Source organism: Rhincodon typus, chromosome 34 (genome assembly GCF_021869965.1).
Source record: "Rhincodon typus isolate 14 chromosome 34, sRhiTyp1.1, whole genome shotgun sequence".
NCBI classification, from domain to species: domain Eukaryota; kingdom Metazoa; phylum Chordata; class Chondrichthyes; order Orectolobiformes; family Rhincodontidae; genus Rhincodon; species Rhincodon typus.
The window spans coordinates 25334510-25352156 of NC_063365.1; the positions used below are offsets into that span (position 1 = coordinate 25334510).

Here is a 17647-nt window from a genome sequence, read left to right on the forward strand (position 1 = left end):
TTTCCTGCCCAGAGGGCAGTTAAGAGTCAACCACATTGTTGTGGGTCTGGAGTCACATATGGGCCAAACCAGGTAGGGATGGCAGTTTCCTTCCCTAAGGGCATGAGTGAGCCAGATGGGTTTTTCCGACAATCGACAATGGATTAACGGTTATCATTAGATTCTTAATTCCAGATATTTATTGCGTTCAAATTCCACCATCTACCATGGTGGGATTCAAACCCAGGTCCCCAGAACATTATCTGGGTCTCTGGATTAACAGTCCAGCAATAATACCGTTACACCATCACCTCCCCTTGATTCCAATAGTGGTTTAACTAATATCCTGTACAGCTGCAACATGACCTCCCAACTCCTATACTCAATACACTGACCAATAAAGGCAAGCATACCAAACACCTTCTTCACTATCCTGTCTACCTGCGACTCAACTTTCAAGGAACAATAAACCTGCACTCCAAGGTCTCTTTGTTTAGCAACACTCCCCAGGACCTTACCATTAAGTGTATAAGTCCTGCCCTGATTTGCTTTTCCAAAATGCAGCACCTCACATTCTTTCTATGACATTAGGCAACAACGGTTTTCTCTTTCTCTTCTAGCTTTATTTCTAATGCACTAAACTGTTCACCTCATACTCTCCTCCAAGGCTGTCAGCCTTCATTGAAAATGTATGTGTCTACCAACTTCAGACACCCTCACACCACTTGGAACTCAAAAATGAAACAAATATTATGTTCTTCCCTTGTTGATACACACAATATAAAAATAAAAATCAAACTTTAAACTATGCATTCCAAATGATAATATGTTATGAACCTTCACTGCACCCATGTTGTCTCCACTGCCTCACTTGACTTCTGACAGTTACACAGAGACTCGAGGACAACAGAATCAAATATGGTCTTTGGAAGCAGCTTTCATTTTCTCCATTATACAAGATACCACCTGCAATCCAAAAGTAATTTAAATCAACTTGTGATAGTTTGCACATTAGCAGTGTATTCATGATGTGTAACTGCTGACAAATTCAGTTACAAATGAGACTTTCCATGAAGGTTTCTTACCTTCTTTGGGCTTTAGTTTTTTTTTTCTATGTTGGCCCTAGGGAAATGTTCCCTCAACTGCAGACTTCAGTTCCATCTGTCACTAGGGATTACAGATATCAGTCATTGCACATTATTCAACGGACTACATTCAGAAATTTCTGCAGTGCATACTGTTTGAGCACTAGGTGTTAAAGGAGCAATTTCTTCATGGACAGGTCTCCTGGCACTAAACTCACTGCTAGAAACAAATCTCAACTGATGCTTGGCCACCTTGCTTTTATTATGGCAGCTCTTAGATTTATACGGGTGAGTTCCAGGAACAAGGAGCTAATCGCCTGCCTCAGACAGCTTTCCTGCAGCATTGCCTCAGTTCCTACACAGGTCCTGAGCTCACTTTGTAAACCCACTGTCATGTGACAATGATGGAAGTGTCAATGTGGCTCAGGTAGTGCCATTCCCACCTCTCCCTCAGAAAAACATCAGAAACAGGAGCAGATAGAGATTGTTCAGCCCATCAAGTCTGTTCCATCCTTCAATATGAACATGACTGATCTTGGGTTTTCCTTTGTTCTTGTTTGGAATGTAGGGGTGATGTAGTTAGTGTGAAATGATTGGCTGTCTTGGCCATTAGGGAGGGATACAGCCTCCCTAATGTCATGATTATGTTGAAGCTACCACAAAATCTTTGGCCAAAACGCTTCCAAAATTAAAGTTTTGAAGTTGCAGTGCAATGTTGGTTTATTCTTAGTGCATAATCTTGACAAATAGCATGTATAAATTTACAGCTAATGCCTGAAGACCAATACATGCTCTCCAGCAGAACCCTGTGATCTCAGAAATGACTCATTTGGCCTTCAGTTGGGGAGTACTGGCCAATTCAGGACAACTCAATGTTGTAATCACTAGATCCTCAGTGACACATCATTCAGCAGGGAGAGGAGAGAATGAGTAACCTTCCAATTGGTGGAATTGCCTCCGGAGAATCATTTTGGCTTGGTCAGCACCAGTTACCACTTTCTCCGTAGTTTATAGCCCAGCAATAGCCACAGGCAAAGATCTAAACTAGCATCTTCTTCAAAGTGACAAATTGGGTTCATTATGGGCTCCCAAGGCAGTGACATCAGACAGTATCAGAACACCACGTATCATGAACCTTCTGTGTGACACATGGCTCACAGTCAGACCTTGAAGCAAAACTTAATAGAGGATCATTCTGTAAATGCAAAGAACATTTTCAGTAAAAGACTTCTTAATTTTTTTTACCCTGTGCGGATAACTCAAATTCTGATCTCCAGTCACATTGGATTAAAACTTAGAAATGTGGAGAAGGAAAGTTTCCATCTCTCTTGTCACCAGTGAAGCCCACATCCCATAAATGAATAAAAAAAAGTGCTCAAGACTTTGGCAGTAACTAAGAAACTAAAAGCAACATAGACAAAACCTTACCTGGTAGGCAAGGTGTACTTTGAACAACAGAAAACATAATCCTTATTATTGTCTCAATGTGTTCAATTACCCAGCCCTACAAAACATATATGAAATACTGGGGTTTCTGGTTGTATTAGCTATAAGGAGAAGTTGGACAAACTTAGCTTGTTTTCGATAGAACATTAGATGCTGAGGGGCAACCTGGTAGAAGTTTATAAAATTAGGAGAGACAATGGATAGGCAGAATTGTGGAGGTCCCTTTCCCAGAGTGAGATGGGGAAAGTTTAAAGGAGATGCGCGAGGAATGATTTTTGCACAGAGGGTGATAGCTGAAATACACCGCTGGGGGAGGTGGTAGAAGCAGATATGAGGCATTTAGACTCATAAATAGGTGGACAATGAAGGGATACAGACCACATGCAGGCAAATGGAAATCTTTTGGAATACCATCATGGTCAGATCAGACATGGTAGACTGAAGGGCCTGTTCCTATGCTGTACTGTTCTCTGATCTGTACCTGCATCTACAATCTTGATCTTTAAAAGTCTTTAAAGGATACTGTCCACGGTCATGTTTTCTCACTCTTTGGTCAAGTTGGATTTTGAGTGACCATTCAAAAGGTCTTCCCCATTTCCAAAGAACTCCCAGGCCAGCTCCGAGCAGTGAGGTGAGGTTGTGGGACCATGATCCCATCCCACATTCTGCCGCAGACTTTTATCTCTCACACTTACCCATCTCTCTCTCCCTCCATCCACCCCCGTCTCTCCCTCTCTCTCTCTTTCTGTCCAAACAAATCTCAGCATACAGTTAGCTGGTGTTGCTTTTGTTTCTGATATGAATGTTTTGCACCTTGCCCTCAATCTCTGTTTGTACTCTCTTCTCATTCTCATGGCAACCAAACCATCATCCTTGAAAACAAGCCCAGACTGGGGACTTGACCATTGTGACAAGGAACAGTTTGACCCGTAGAAAGGCAATTGAAAGACTGGAATCAGATCAATCACCTTCACAATAAGCTGCATCAATAGTCACAGTTAATCCTGATTGGTGTTCATGAGCACACTAGTCAGTACACAGGGAGCAATGCTGGGTACACAGGGCTAAATGATAGGTACACTAGGTACGTGGGGTTTGATGCTGGGTGTGTTGGCCCTGGTGATCAGTAGACTGAGCATGGGGATGGGTCACTGGCCTTGCAGATGGGTTCACTAGGCAGGAAGCTGGATACGTTGGAACATGGTGATGAGTACAACAGGAGCAGTGAGGAGTAAGCCAGGCACAGAAATACTGGGCATGGTGACTGGTACAAAGGGCACAGTGAAGGGCGTGCCTGGCTCTGTGATGATCACATCTAACACAGTGGGGACACTGAGCCGAGTAATGATCACATGGGGCTCAGTGAGGGCTGCATGGGACACGGTGACAGAGATGGTGGATGTGCTGAGGGGTTCACCCTCCTCAGTGAGGGACACATCCTTGATGAGTGATGGCCCAGTCAATGGTTTTGAGATCTCTGTTCAATGAAGAACACCACTCTATTACTAATCCGAGTGCTCCTGACTGATGAAATGTGTGTCGGTGCTGAAAGCTGTAGCTCTCAGTGTTTTGTGCTGAAATGCTGGCCTCAATATAAGGGCAATCTTGTGATTTATTGCATGAATTTTACTGAATGATCACAGCACATTTACCATTAAAACATTTGCCAATGGTGAGAAGTGATTGAGAAGATCTCAGGAGATTGACGTTCTCCCAGGAGGGCACTGAGCAGCCAGAGCTGTAAATAAATTCTGCCTGCTCCCCGGCTTCTTACTTTTCAAGTGATTCATGTTGCTGACGTGGGGAATATTCCTATTCCAAGTAATCCCCAGTATCCCTTCCATGAATGCTCCATTTGTATCATACTCAGAGTGACCGTTGATCGGAGCACTGTGACTAATTGACACTATTAATATAAATCGATTTCAAAACTGACAGATTTGAAAGGAACTGCAGCAGTGAATATGCATCCATTACGCGTTGATGACTGGGCCCTGGTGCCTTCACAGATAACATTCCCTAACTTCTTGCTAACATTTAACATATTGAATTTATAAAATGGGAAAATTAAATCAGCTTTAAGTCATTTAAAAGGTGCCGCTATTGGGAGGGTTTAGCTACAAAGCTGATCATTATTAACTACAATTCTCCAAGACAATTTTTAAGACAAATAAGAACAAGAACAAAGAACAAAGAAAATTACAGCACAGGAACAGGTCCTTCGGCCCTCCAAGCCTTCGCTGACATGCTGCCCGTCACAACTAAAACCCCCTACCCTTCCGGGGACCGTATCCCTCTATTCCCATCCGATTCATGTATTTGTCAAGATGCCCTTAAAGTCACTATCGTATCTGCTTCCACTACCTCCCCCGGCAGCGAGTTCCAGACACCCACCACCCTCTGTGTAAAAAAACTTGCCTCGCACATCACCTTTAAACCTTGCCCCTTGCACCTTAAACCTATGGCCCCTGGTAACTAACTCTTCCATCCTGGGAAAAAGCTTCTGATTGTCCAGTCTGTCCATGCCCTTTATAATCTTGTAGACCTCCGTCGTTCCAGTGAGAACAACCCAAGTTTCTCCAACCTCTCCTCATAGCTAATGCCCTCCATACTAGGCAACATCCATGGTAAATCTTTTCTGTACCCTCTCCAAGGTCACCACATGCTGGCGACCAGAATTGAACACAATATTTTCTAATGCGGCCTAATTAAGGTTCTATAAAGCTGCAACATTACCTGCCAATTTTTAAACTCAATGCCCCAGCCGATGAAGGCAAAACATGCCATATGCCTTGTTGACTACCTTCTCCACCTGCGTTGCCACTTTCAGTGACCTGTGTACCTGTACACCCAGATCCCTCTGCCTATCAGTACTCTTAAGGGTTCTGCCATTTACTGTACATTTTCCATCTGGATTAGACCTTCCAAAATTCATTCCCTCACATTTTTCCGATTAAACTCTATCTGCCATCTCACTGCCCAAGTCACCAACCAATCTATATCCAACTGTATCCTTTGCTGGTCCTCATCGCTATCCACAATTCCACCAACCTTTGTGTTATCGGCAAACCTACTAATCAGACCAGTTACATTTTCCTCCAAATCATTTATAACAAACAGCAAAGGTCCCGACACTGATCCCTGAGGAACGCCACTAGTCACAGCCCTCCATTCAGAAATGCACCCTTCCACTGCTACCCTCTGTCTTCCATGATTGAGCCAGTTTTTTAATCCATCTTGCAAGCTCCCTCTGACCCCGTGCGAATTCACCTTCTGTATCAGCCTGCCATGAGGGACTTTGTCAAAGGCCTTACTGAAGTCCATGTAGACAACATCCACTGCCCTACCCTCATCGATCATCTTTGTCACTTCCTCAAAAAACTCAACCAAGTTAGTGAGACACGACTTCCCCTTCACAAAGCCATGTTACCTCTTGCTAATACACCCACTTTTTTTCAGGTAGGAGTAAATCCTGTCTGGAAGAATCCTCGCCAGTAATTTCCCTACCACTGATGTAAGGCTCACCGGCCTGTAATTAGCTGGATTATCCTTGCCATCCTTCTTCAACAAAGGAACAGCATTGCTATTCTCCAATCCTCCGGGACCAGTGAGGATACAAAGATTTCCCTCAAGGCCCCAGCAATTTCCTCCCTTGCCTCTCTCAGTATTCTGGGGTATATCCCATCAGGACCTGGGGACTTGTCTACCTTAATGTTTTTCAAGGCCCCCAATACCTCCTCCCTTTTGATCTCAACATGACCCAAACTATCTACACACCCTTCCCCAGACTCATCATCCACGAAGTCCTTCTCTATGGTGAATACTAATGCAAAACGCAGAATTTTCCATTAAATAGTGAAAGTTATTTCATTCATTCTTTTATACACTTATGGGATATGGGAATTGCTGGCTGGGCAAATATTTATTTCCATCCCTAATTGCCCCTTGAGGAGATGGTGGTGAGCTGCCTTCTTGAACCACTGCAGTCCACCTGCTGTACGTTGACCCACGATGCCCTTAGGGAGGGAATTCCATGTAAATACAAATTCTATATACGTCAATATAAATTGCATCAAACATATTGATAGATTTGCCTGTCATGTGTGTTGTAAAGCAAAATATAGCTGTCAGTAAATTAGTGAAAGTATGACTTGAATTTGTAAAACACTCGATCACCTGTCAGCAATGAATCAGGGGCTTTGTTTGGAGTGAATTACCTCAAAAGGTAATCATTTCTCTTTCTGAAACATTTCACCATTGAAAAGTTGTTAGAAATTGCCATTTGAATCTGGATGAGAAATCAGGAGTGAAACAAATTGCTGTATGTTGCAATGTAGTGTTTAGGAGCTTGGTTCAAGGGGGGTTTGATACACAGCTTAGTGTTAAGGTGCGAATACCACTAACATCAACCTTTCCATTCTGCTCTGTGCTGGAGACTTTGAGGTTCTGCAAGTTGTCTTTGTTGTAAATTTCAAAGCTCAGGATCAAGAATTTGACCACCAAGCCGACTCCATCAGAAACTCAGGTTGATTGGACCAGACTATATTTCCCAATTCCTTTCTGTATCCTTTCTTGATCTCCGCTCCCCAAGATATAAACAAGACAAGATCACTTTTGTAGATTAGCTCCAGAGCAACAGCATTGTGTGTCTGTCGAGGGACTGCAGTGGTTCAAGAAGTCAGCTCACCAACACCTTCTCCAGGGTAACCAGGGACAAGAAAAGAATAAATGCTGACATCCTTCAGACAACAACAACAAAAAGTAAACCTACACTGCCGAGTATGACAGAGTCTGACAATTGTACCTCATCACTGTCAGTGAATATATCCATACACATTCTGTTATTATAAAATCCATTTTCCCACTTCCTTTTCTCTCCTTCCTAGTTAGAATCATAGAGTCACACAGACAATAAGGTGTTCTTGAAGCGCAGGTTGTAAAATACAAAAGAGGCAGCCAATTTATGCACAGCAAGCACCCACACAGAGCAAACCAAAAATTAGTAAGTCTACTGAAGATAAATATTATGGAGAGAACTTCCTGCCCCTCTTCAAAATCTGTGTGTAGAATGAACTCCCAGAGGTGGATGTGGGTACAGTTATGTTTAAAAGACATTTAGTTATGTACATAAATAAGAAATGTTTACAGAGATATGGGCAAAGCTCAGGCAGATGGGACTCTGTTTAGTTTGGGATTGTGATTGGTATGGCCTGGTTGGATTGACTGGCCTGTTTCCTTGCTTTATGACTATGACTCTATGATATGGGTGGGCGTTGGAGACTGAGTGTCACACAAGCTGCACAGAATGTATTATTATTTCATTCTTTGATCTGCCTTTATACAGGATAATGTTTCTGTGTTTCACAATCTGTTCTTTGACTCTGGATCTGAGTGTCAAACTCTTAAGATTCAAGAAATTAGCTTCCACTCCAGCTCTATTTTAATGAATACTTCTCTGCATTTTTCTTTTTCTGATTTCACAGTTTTGATAAAATGTTTTCATCTTTACTCAACTTGATTTTTAATATTAACACTATTTCATATCACATGGCTGTCTCTTTTTGGATATTGAATCCATTGTTTTGTCAGATGGGCATGTTCTAGTAAATTCTCTTAGCAGCATAAATGGAATCTGGAAATTACTAAGAAATACATCTATCCAGGTGTCCTGCAAACGAAATTTACTTTTGTGCATGCAAAGTTGATTATTGCTAAAAAATGACTCATTTTGTCAAAGCTTTCCATTTTGTACTCATCAGGACACTTCACAAGAATACCACTTCAAGGACAAACTAATATTTGTACTGCTTACAATGTGGACAATGTGATTGGTTGCAAATACAGTCTGATTGGTGCCTGCATTCCATGGAGAATACACCAATTGATGATGATTGACAGATTAGTGCCAGGTTTTGAGCCATAGTCATAGAGTAATACGGCATGGAAACAAACCCTTCAGTCCAACCAGTCCATGCCAAACATAATCCCAAAATAAACTAGTCCCACCTACCTGCTCCTGGCCCATATCCCTCCAAACCCTTCCTATTCATATCCATCCAAATGTCTTTTAAATGTTGTAATTGTACCCATATCTACCACTTCCTCAGGAAGTTCATTCCACACATGCACCACCCTCTGTGTAAAAATAAAATTGCCCCCATGTCTTTTTTAAATCTCTCTTTTCATCTTATAAATGTGCCCTCTAGTCTTGAAATCCCTCATCCTAGAGAAAAGACAACTACCATTAACTCTATCTACACCTCTCATTATTTTATCAACTCTATCAGGTTGCCTCTCAATCTCCTAAGCTCCTGTGAGAAAAGTACCAGCCTATCCAGCCTTTCTTTATAACTCAAACCTTCCACACCTGGCAACATCCTGATAAATCTCCTCTGAGCCCTCTCCAGCTTAATAATATCCTTCATATATCTGGACAACCAGAACTGGACACAGTATTCGAGAAGAGGCTTCACCAATGTCCTCTACAACCTCAATGTGACTTCCCAACTACAATGCTCAAAGGGCTGAAGCAATGAAGTCAAGCGTGCTAAACACTGCCTTAACCAGCCTATCTATATGGGATGCAAACTTCAAAGAATCATGTACCTGAACACCTAGGTCTCTCTGTTCTACAACACTACCCAAGGCCCCACTTTTAATTGTATAAATCTTGCCTTTGCGTGTTTTACCAAACTGTAACACTTCACATTTATCCAAATTAAACTCCATCTATCACTCCTTAGCCCATTGACCCATTTGATCATAATCCCTTTGTAATCTTAGAAAACCTTCTTCACTGCCTACAATGCCACCAATTTTGGTGTCATCCACAAACTTACTAACCATGCCTTCTATATTCTCATCCAAATCATTTATATAAATGACAAACAGAAGAGGACCCAGAACCGATCCCTGTGGAACACCACTGGTTACAGGCCTCCAGTCCAAAAAACAAAGCTAGGAAACTGAGAAATTAACCAGCGAATGGCTGTTACCAATTTTATTGAGTTGAATCAGGTGCAATGTGTGTACATGTTCTTTCTGTCAGCAGAGCCCAGGGCCCTGTGTATTAATATATGTAGTTTCCAATACATGCAAGTGCGCCACACTGCAAGCCTGACTGACACTGAAGGTTTTTTATTTAATTCATTCACATATCACTGATTTATTGCCAGAGGGCAGGTAAGAGTCAGCCATATTGCTGTGAGCCTGGAGTCACATGTAGGCCAGACCAGGTAAGGACAGCAGATTTCCATTAGTGAGCCAGTTGGGCTTTTCCGACAATCGACTCATGGTCACCATGGCCTAGTGGTATTATAACTGGACTGTTAACCCAGAGACCTAGATAATATTCTGGGGCCTAGGTTCGAATCCTGCCACAGCATATGGTGGAATTTGAATTCAATAAATATCTGGAATTAAGAATCTAATGATGACCATGAATCCTTTGTCGATTGTCGGAAAAACCCATCTGGTTCACTAATGTCCTTTATGGAAGGAAACTGCCATCCTTACCTGGTCTGGTCTACATGTGAATCCAGACCCACAGCAATGTGGTTGACTCTGAACTGCCCTCTGGGCAATTAGGGATGGGCAATAAATGCTGCCTAGCCAGCGATGTCTTCATCCTGTAAATGAATAAAGGAAAAAAAGACTTTAAACCCAGATTTTTACTGAATTCAGATTTCACCACCTGTCATGGGATGATTCGAACCTGGGTCGCCGGAATGTTACCTGAGTATCTGGATTAACAGTCCAGTGACAATACCACTAGGCCTCCCCTAAATGAATTCAAAGAAAGGTTAAACTGAACTTGAAATGTTAATTCTGTTTCTCTTTCCAAAGATACTGCCAGACCCTATTGAACTTCTCCAGCAATTTTTGTTTTTATTTCAGATCTCCAACATTTACCAGCATTTTGCTTTCATTTGATCTACATGTCTTTTTTTAGAAATATTCAAGTTATGTACTACTAATCAACTACTTATAAACACAGTTTGTGAAGGAACTAGTTAATGAAGACCAAGACAAACTGTTTCACCTTGTCTGGAAAAGTAAACCAGTGGACAAGGTTCCTGTTTGCAACTAACCACAGGAAGAAATATTTCAGTGTGTGAGTGGTCAGTCAGTGAAACAGGCTCATTTGGGGAATTGAGAAGCAGAGAATATGATTCATTTTAATGTAAATTAGATTCCTCTCCGAACTGAATATTGTGGGGTTCGATATATGTGTAATTTGCATGTAGCTTGTGAGGAAAAGGTGACCTTGGGTCTAAGATTCACAAAGTTCTCAGCCACTACAAGTTTGCTTTGTGTCCTGTCTGTGTCTCTAGTAGCCTCATTGGTCAAGACTGATCATTGTGATTAATTAACAACATTCTATTCTGGAGTCTATTATAGAAGAAGTGGCAACAGGACATTTAAAAATTGCCAACAGGATTACACAAGCCAGCATGGATTTATCAAAGGGAAATCAGATTTGACAAACCTACTGGAGTTTATTGAAGACATATCTAGAAGAGTAGATGAAGAACAGGCAGTAGAATTTTCTTTTGGATTTTCAGAAAGCTCTCAATGAAGCCCCATATAAGAGGTCAGTGAGCAAAGTTAAAGGACATGGGAGTGGTGGTGTGTGGGGGTGTGGTGGATAATATATGAATCTGGGCTGAGAATTGTTAACAGTACAAATAAATGGGTCATTTTCAAAGTGGAAACTGATAACAAGTGGGATACTGCAGGAGCCAGTGCTTGAGCTCCAACTGTTTAGATTAAACATCGACTATTTGGATGAGACAATTGAGTGTAATATTTCCATGTTAATAAAAGATAGAACTGTCGTAGAAGGTGTGCAGTGAAGGTTCACCAGGCTGTTTCCTGGGCTGACAAGTTTATCATATGAGGCAAGATTATGTCGAGTGGGCCTGTATTCACTGGAGTTTAGAAGAATAAGTGGGGATCTCTTTGAGAAACATAAAATTCTGTCAAGGTTTAATAAACTGGATGCAGACATGACATTTCTCTGGCCAGTTGTCCAGAGCAAGGGATCGTGGTCTTGGTACGCACAGTCAGTCATTTCGGATTGAGATGAGGAGAAATCACTTCACTGCGGGGATGGTGAACCTGTAGAATTCTGTACACAGAGGGCTGTGGAAGCCAAGCTGCTGAATATATTTCATTTAAAAGGAGGAAACTAAATGTGTCAAAGAGTAGGTGAGTAAGTGGGAGTATGACATTGATGTAAAGAATCAGTCATGATCACATTGAATGCCAGACTGGAAGGGCCGAATGGTCTGCTCCGTTCCTGTTTTCTCTGTTGCTGTGTACCATGGGAACACTGACACAGTAGGTGGAGAATGTGAAGGGTTTTGGTTAATTTTCTGGCAGCGGCTCCCATTCCTCTGTTTGAATCCCAGGCTGAATGTGCAGTGTGTTGGTCAGGATTGTGATGGGGTGGTGAGGACAGTAGTTAGGGTGTGTTATGGTGGACAGAGTTGTAATTGGGTGAATGGTAAAAGCTGCCTGACCCGAATGAGTGCAGATGACAATCCTGTAACAGGAACCAAGAACATCCCACAACACTGGAGGAGACAGAGCTCAGATTCCCTGGAATATTGGCTCACCAAACACTCACCAGGTGAGTGTTCATTCTATCGGTGCAGTCAGACTGAGGATTGGAACAAACAAAATGGACAAAAGTGTGGTTCCGAACAAGTTACTGTGTTGAACCTTCCAGAGTCATCACACAAAAGCAGTTAGTTATTTTCTCTCTCTACTGAGAAAGTACAGCTCAGTAACCAGCTACTTTATATTATAAAAGTAGTTTTTAATCTACCTGTTCAGAGATGTTATGACACATCTCTGGGGCAGGTGGGACTTGAACTCAGGACTCCTATCCCAGAGGGAGAGACAGTACTACTGCATGACCTGACTCCTATCTGAGGAATTTGGTGCCCAATAGGAAAGATGGTGGTACGTTGTGTGAACACTCACTGTACACCAGATGGAGCCAGAGGGTGAGAATCAATTCAAGAGGTTTAAAACTGGCCAATCCCAATCCTTCATTTATTTGCCCTCTCTATCATTCCATTACCCCTTTCCTTCTTCTCCCATTGTCTTGGGTTTCGGTGCTTCAGTGTCTCACCCACTCTCCCCTTTCCCCTCCCAACCCCTACTCCCTCACCCTCCTTGTCCTCTCCCACTCTTTTCCCCCTTCATTCCTTTCCCCTCTCCATCCCCTTCCACATCCTTTTTCCCACCCCATCTCGAAGCCCAATCCCTCCACTTCCCTCATCTCCTTTCTCCTTCTTCTCCTCACACGCTTTCCCCCTCCCCACTCCCTTCCACCTCCCTCCTCCCTCACCCCCTTCTGCTTTCCCTTATACCTTGGAAATATATCACTGTTCATTTACTGTCACTGGGTCAAAATCCTGGAATTCTCCCCCTAAGGGCATTGTGGGTCTATCTACAGCACATGGACTGCTGTAGTTCAAGAAGGCAGCTCACCCTCACCTCCTCAAGGGCCAACTAGGGACAGGCAAGAAATACTGGCCTAGTCAGTGATGTGCACATTCCAAAAATGAATAAAATAAACCTCTCCTACCTCACCCTCCTCTTGAATTTTACATTTCTTTAATCCCATTTTTTTTTTGTGTATCTGCACACCATATCTTCAATTGAAATCATCCCATCCAGCCTCCCTTCCTCTCTCACTCTATCCCCATCTCCCTCGTTCTCCCTCCCTGTCTGTCTCTCTCTTTCTCTCCTTGAGCACTTTAAATCACCTCCTGAATCACCCGAGCTAATGTCTCCCTTTTTGCCTCAGTGTCAGTTTTTTGTCTCAGTTACACTCCTGTCGAACACCCTGATACTTCTCAAAAGGAGATATATAAATGCAGGGAGTTGTTCACAAAATTGTTTGAATGCAGGAGGAGACCCTTTGGCGCGTTGTCCTTGCACAGACTGTAGGGGGGAGATTTTGCTGGCTATTGGTCCCTGCAGTTAAAACCCCAATTGAAATTCTGAAGTCTTTAATCTAGCCAAACCCACAGGACTGCGAGCAGGGGTCCGACTGAGGGGTGGTGTCAACAATGAGTGGATTATGTCAGTCACCTCATAGTCCCATTTTAATATTGGGAAACCTGGTGTGCAGTATTTAAGATGATCACAGACTGCTCTGTAGCTGGGAATCTGATGTCATTAGCTATTTAGGGAGGGTCTCCAGCATGGAAGTCTAACACTTTCCAGAAAAAGAAATTCAGAAGTGGCTATAATTTCATGCTTCAAAACCACCTCCAACTAATAGTAGAGGTATATACAATCATGACAGGTATGGATAATATGAATGGCACATGGCCTATCCCTAGGCTGGGGTATTTCAAGAGTACGGGGCATTTTTTAAGGTGAGAGGAGCAAGATTTTTTTTTACAATTTTTTTACAGTGTGGTTCATGTGTGGAATGAACTGCCAGAGGAAGTGATGGATGCAGATATGGTTAGAATGTTTAAGACAAATGGATAAGTACATGAAGAAGAAACGTTTTGGAGGGATATGGGCCAAATGCAGGTAGGTGGGACTAGTTTAGTTCGGAATTATGGTCAGCATGGATTGTTTGGACTGAAGGGTCTGTTTCCGTGCTGTATGACTCTATGACTCTATGATTCTATGATCCTATAACACCTGCTGCCTAATTAAATACATTCAGTCAAGTCATCATAGTCTTACCAGACCAGGGGCTGTTCTCTCATTAGAGAGAGACAACTGATGGTGGTTTAACCTGAGGGTCACCATGCCTCAGGCAAGGGGAGAGGTTGAGAAGGAGATCCCTCCATGGTAACCTCAGCCAGTGATGGTGATGGTTGGTTTCTGAAGCAGTGTGAATTAAATCAAGGTTAAACAAATAACCATATTTTTTAGGTAGGGGTTGTCAATTGATTGCTTGTCTTGTTGTATGTTGTTTCTCTGGTTGCTACTGGTTCTCATTGTGTTACTTGTCCAGTTTTTCTTTACTTGTCACTTGTTGATGTTTTGTCTGTGGCACATCCACAAACTCGTCGAGGAGATGGTGTCTGGGTTTTAATCGAGGGTCAGATGGTCTCATCATTTTAAAGTGAAGTGACATCACCAGATGTGCCGACACCGAGTAAATTGATTAGTAAAAATAGTTTAAATGAAATGAAATTTGCCCAGTGAAAGTTGTCAGACAATCTTCGATTTGTCATACCTTCCACACAGCAGGCCTGGCTGGTTACCATGGAGATGGAGAGTTTCAAGGAACGTATGTCTGAAACTCCCACTAAGGTTCCTGCTATGTTTGCTCCTTTGTTTTATAGAACTAGAATTACAGTGCAGAATGAGGCCATTCTACCTGTTGTGTGTCCTGCCCCTCTGCAAGAGCAGTTTAGCTAATCCCATGGCCTGCCTTTCCCCACATAAACCCTGCAAATTATTTTTCTCAGACAATGATCCAATTCTCTTTTAAAAGCCAATGACTAAATCTCTCCAGGCTGCCTTGCTGTCGATTTTTCTGCCAATTGCTTTATAATGATGACTCCAACTTTGATTGCTGATGCCTTTTGAACAGTTCCTCCCAAGACATTCCATTCAGATCCTTACCCATTTGGAACTTCTTCAAAAACATGTCTTTTTTTCTTTTCACCTGATGATGTTCTGTCCCTGGAGATAAAACTGCAAATCCCAAGCTTATCCTGTTAACCCAACCTTTCCTTTAATAATTCGTTCATGGGATTTGGGTGTCATTAGCTGCACCAGCATCTACTGACCAGCCCTAGTTGCCTTCTTAAACAGATGGAGTCAGTTTTGTGTAGATAGATCCATAAAAAATGTCACTAGGAATGGAGTTCCAGGATTTTGACCCAGCAACACTAAAGGAACAGGGATATATTTCCATGTCCAGATGGTGCCTGGCTTGGAAGCAAACTTTCAGGGGGTGGTGTTCTAGTGTATCTGCTGCCCTTGTCCTTCAAGATGGAAGTGCTGTCTAAAGAGCCTTGGTGAATTTCTGCAGTGCATCTTGTAGATCGTTCACACTGCTGCAACTGAGCGTCTGTGGTGGAGGGAGTGAATGTTTGCTGATGTGGTGCCAATCAAGCGGGGGCTGCTTTGTCCTGGATGTTATCAAGCTTCTTGAGTGTTGTTGGAGCTGCACCCATCCAGGCAAGTGGGGAGTATTCCATCACACTCCTGACTTGTAGAGGGTGGACAGACTTTGGGGAGACAGGAAGTAACCAGCAGCCATTATCTGTGGGTCCACCTTGAGTGGACTATTTGGCCAAACTCAGCCTCAGACCAGGGTCTGGTCCTGCTGTCTGCTCTGATATTCAAGGTTTCAGCTTGCGTTTGGTGTGGGATTGGGATCAGGAGCCTTGGCTGATTTCCAATGTCTTCCTCCCCCATGCCTTCCCCATGTAGAAAGAGGAAGAAGAGTAGCTCAAATGAGGTGGTGGATGAGGGTACAGTTACAACATTTAAAAGACATTTGGATAAGTTCATGAATAGGAAATATTTGAATGGATATGGGCTAACTGCAAGCAGGTGGGACGAGTTTAGTTTGGGACGTCTGGTTGGCATGGACTGGTTGGATCGAAAGGTCTGTTTCCATCTGTATGACTCTATGACTCTAAATTAGAGGGCTCTTTCAGAGAACTACCACAGGAGCGATGGGCTGAATGTTTTCTTCCTGCACAGTCTCATTCTACGATTTATTTAGGAGAGATAATCTTATATTAACCAAACCGAGAACTGATATTCATGTTACTGTTTAAAGAGAGCTTGAGCGAGTCTGTCTCCTATCTGAGCTGACATTTCTGAGGGTGGTGGAAATCAACCCGTTGACGGTATTTTTGATCTTTCACTGGACTTTTTGGATCAAGGATGGATTGCATTGTGGGGAGTGATACTGAGCTACACAGGCAAACGGAAGGATCCAGGTTGGATCTGTATGAATGGATCTCAACTGGAGTAAGAGAGGGATTGAAATCAGCCTCAATATCACTGGGTCAGGAAGGATCAACCAACATGAAGTTCCTGTTCTTGACCAATATTCCACCATCTGTGTGGGAAAATGTTGAATGTTGGAGGTCAAGACACCATGACAGGGGGATCAACTGTGAATCATTTCACAGTGAAATCATCTGAAATGTGATGGCTGCTCAGTGAAGAACTTTGAAAGAAAACTGTTTGGTCTGGGTTTTAACTTCCCACATTTTGGTTAATCAGTTGGGTAGTTTTGCTTGAGTTGGACAGAACAGGAGGTCACACTTGTGTAAAATAATATCTATTCTTACTGAGGTAAGATTTAGTTTGGGTTGTTTGTGAACTGAAAAGAGCATTTTCACAATGATTGCTTGTCTTAATTAAGCTGCAGCTTGGATTTAATGGTGAAGAATGTTTGAGAAATGCTTCTTTGGTACATTTGGCAGATTTTTTGACAGTGTCCTGAACTTCAGCTGGTCAACGTACCTGCCTTTTACTTTTATGCCACTGGAGGATGTTTTAAATGTTAATGATCTAAACTCACTTGAACTAATTGATCATATCTCAGGATGTCATTTGGAACTCTGTCAGTGTCTTTCAGCATCAAAGTCAAATCGATTCTGATCTCACCATTGACTGCTACTGTGTGACCTTTCTTATTTCAGGAGTGGCAGGCAGATCATCTGAAGTCGAGTATTCGAGAGCTCAGTAACTTATCAGACTCCCCTGGAATTGGAATTGGAACGTAAAACCAGAATGTTTGAATGGAAAAGTGTGAGTCAGATCCCCAGGCAAGAGGCGCCCTTTGCATTTCCTTTCATTGAGTTTACAACATTTCTCATGTTCACTTTGTTCTATTAATTGATCCCTTGATATTATTTAAAATGTTCACATCAAAGAATAAAACAAAAATCAATTTTATGTGAAATTTCACAAAAACAAAAAAAAAATGTGTTTTGAGCTCCAACAACATAAGCTGGTGTTTCTTTAATAATGTGCAGTATTTTCTTTTGTTACCTTTGGGAATTTTACAGGTTTCAAGCCAAAATCCTGATGGAACAGTTGTGCATAGAACAGTGACCTTTCCAGGGAAGTGGGTGAAGCTGTTTCATGTTTCACTGATAGATCTGGATGACAGTTTCAAG

At 42.3% G+C, this 17647-nt stretch overlaps 1 protein-coding gene across 1 annotated transcript in view; it reads left to right on the forward strand.

The window, feature by feature from the left end:
- Positions 1 to 17359, forward strand: part of ccser2a (coiled-coil serine-rich protein 2a) — a 632026-nt gene extending 614667 nt beyond the window's left edge. Inside the window, exon 10 of the mRNA XM_048616386.1 lies at positions 17168 to 17359. Coding sequence (XP_048472343.1) covers positions 17168 to 17251 — 84 coding nt within the window. The 3' untranslated portion in view covers positions 17252 to 17359. The remainder of the gene's footprint in view (positions 1 to 17167) is intronic.
- Positions 17360 to 17647: the final 288 nt, after the last annotated feature.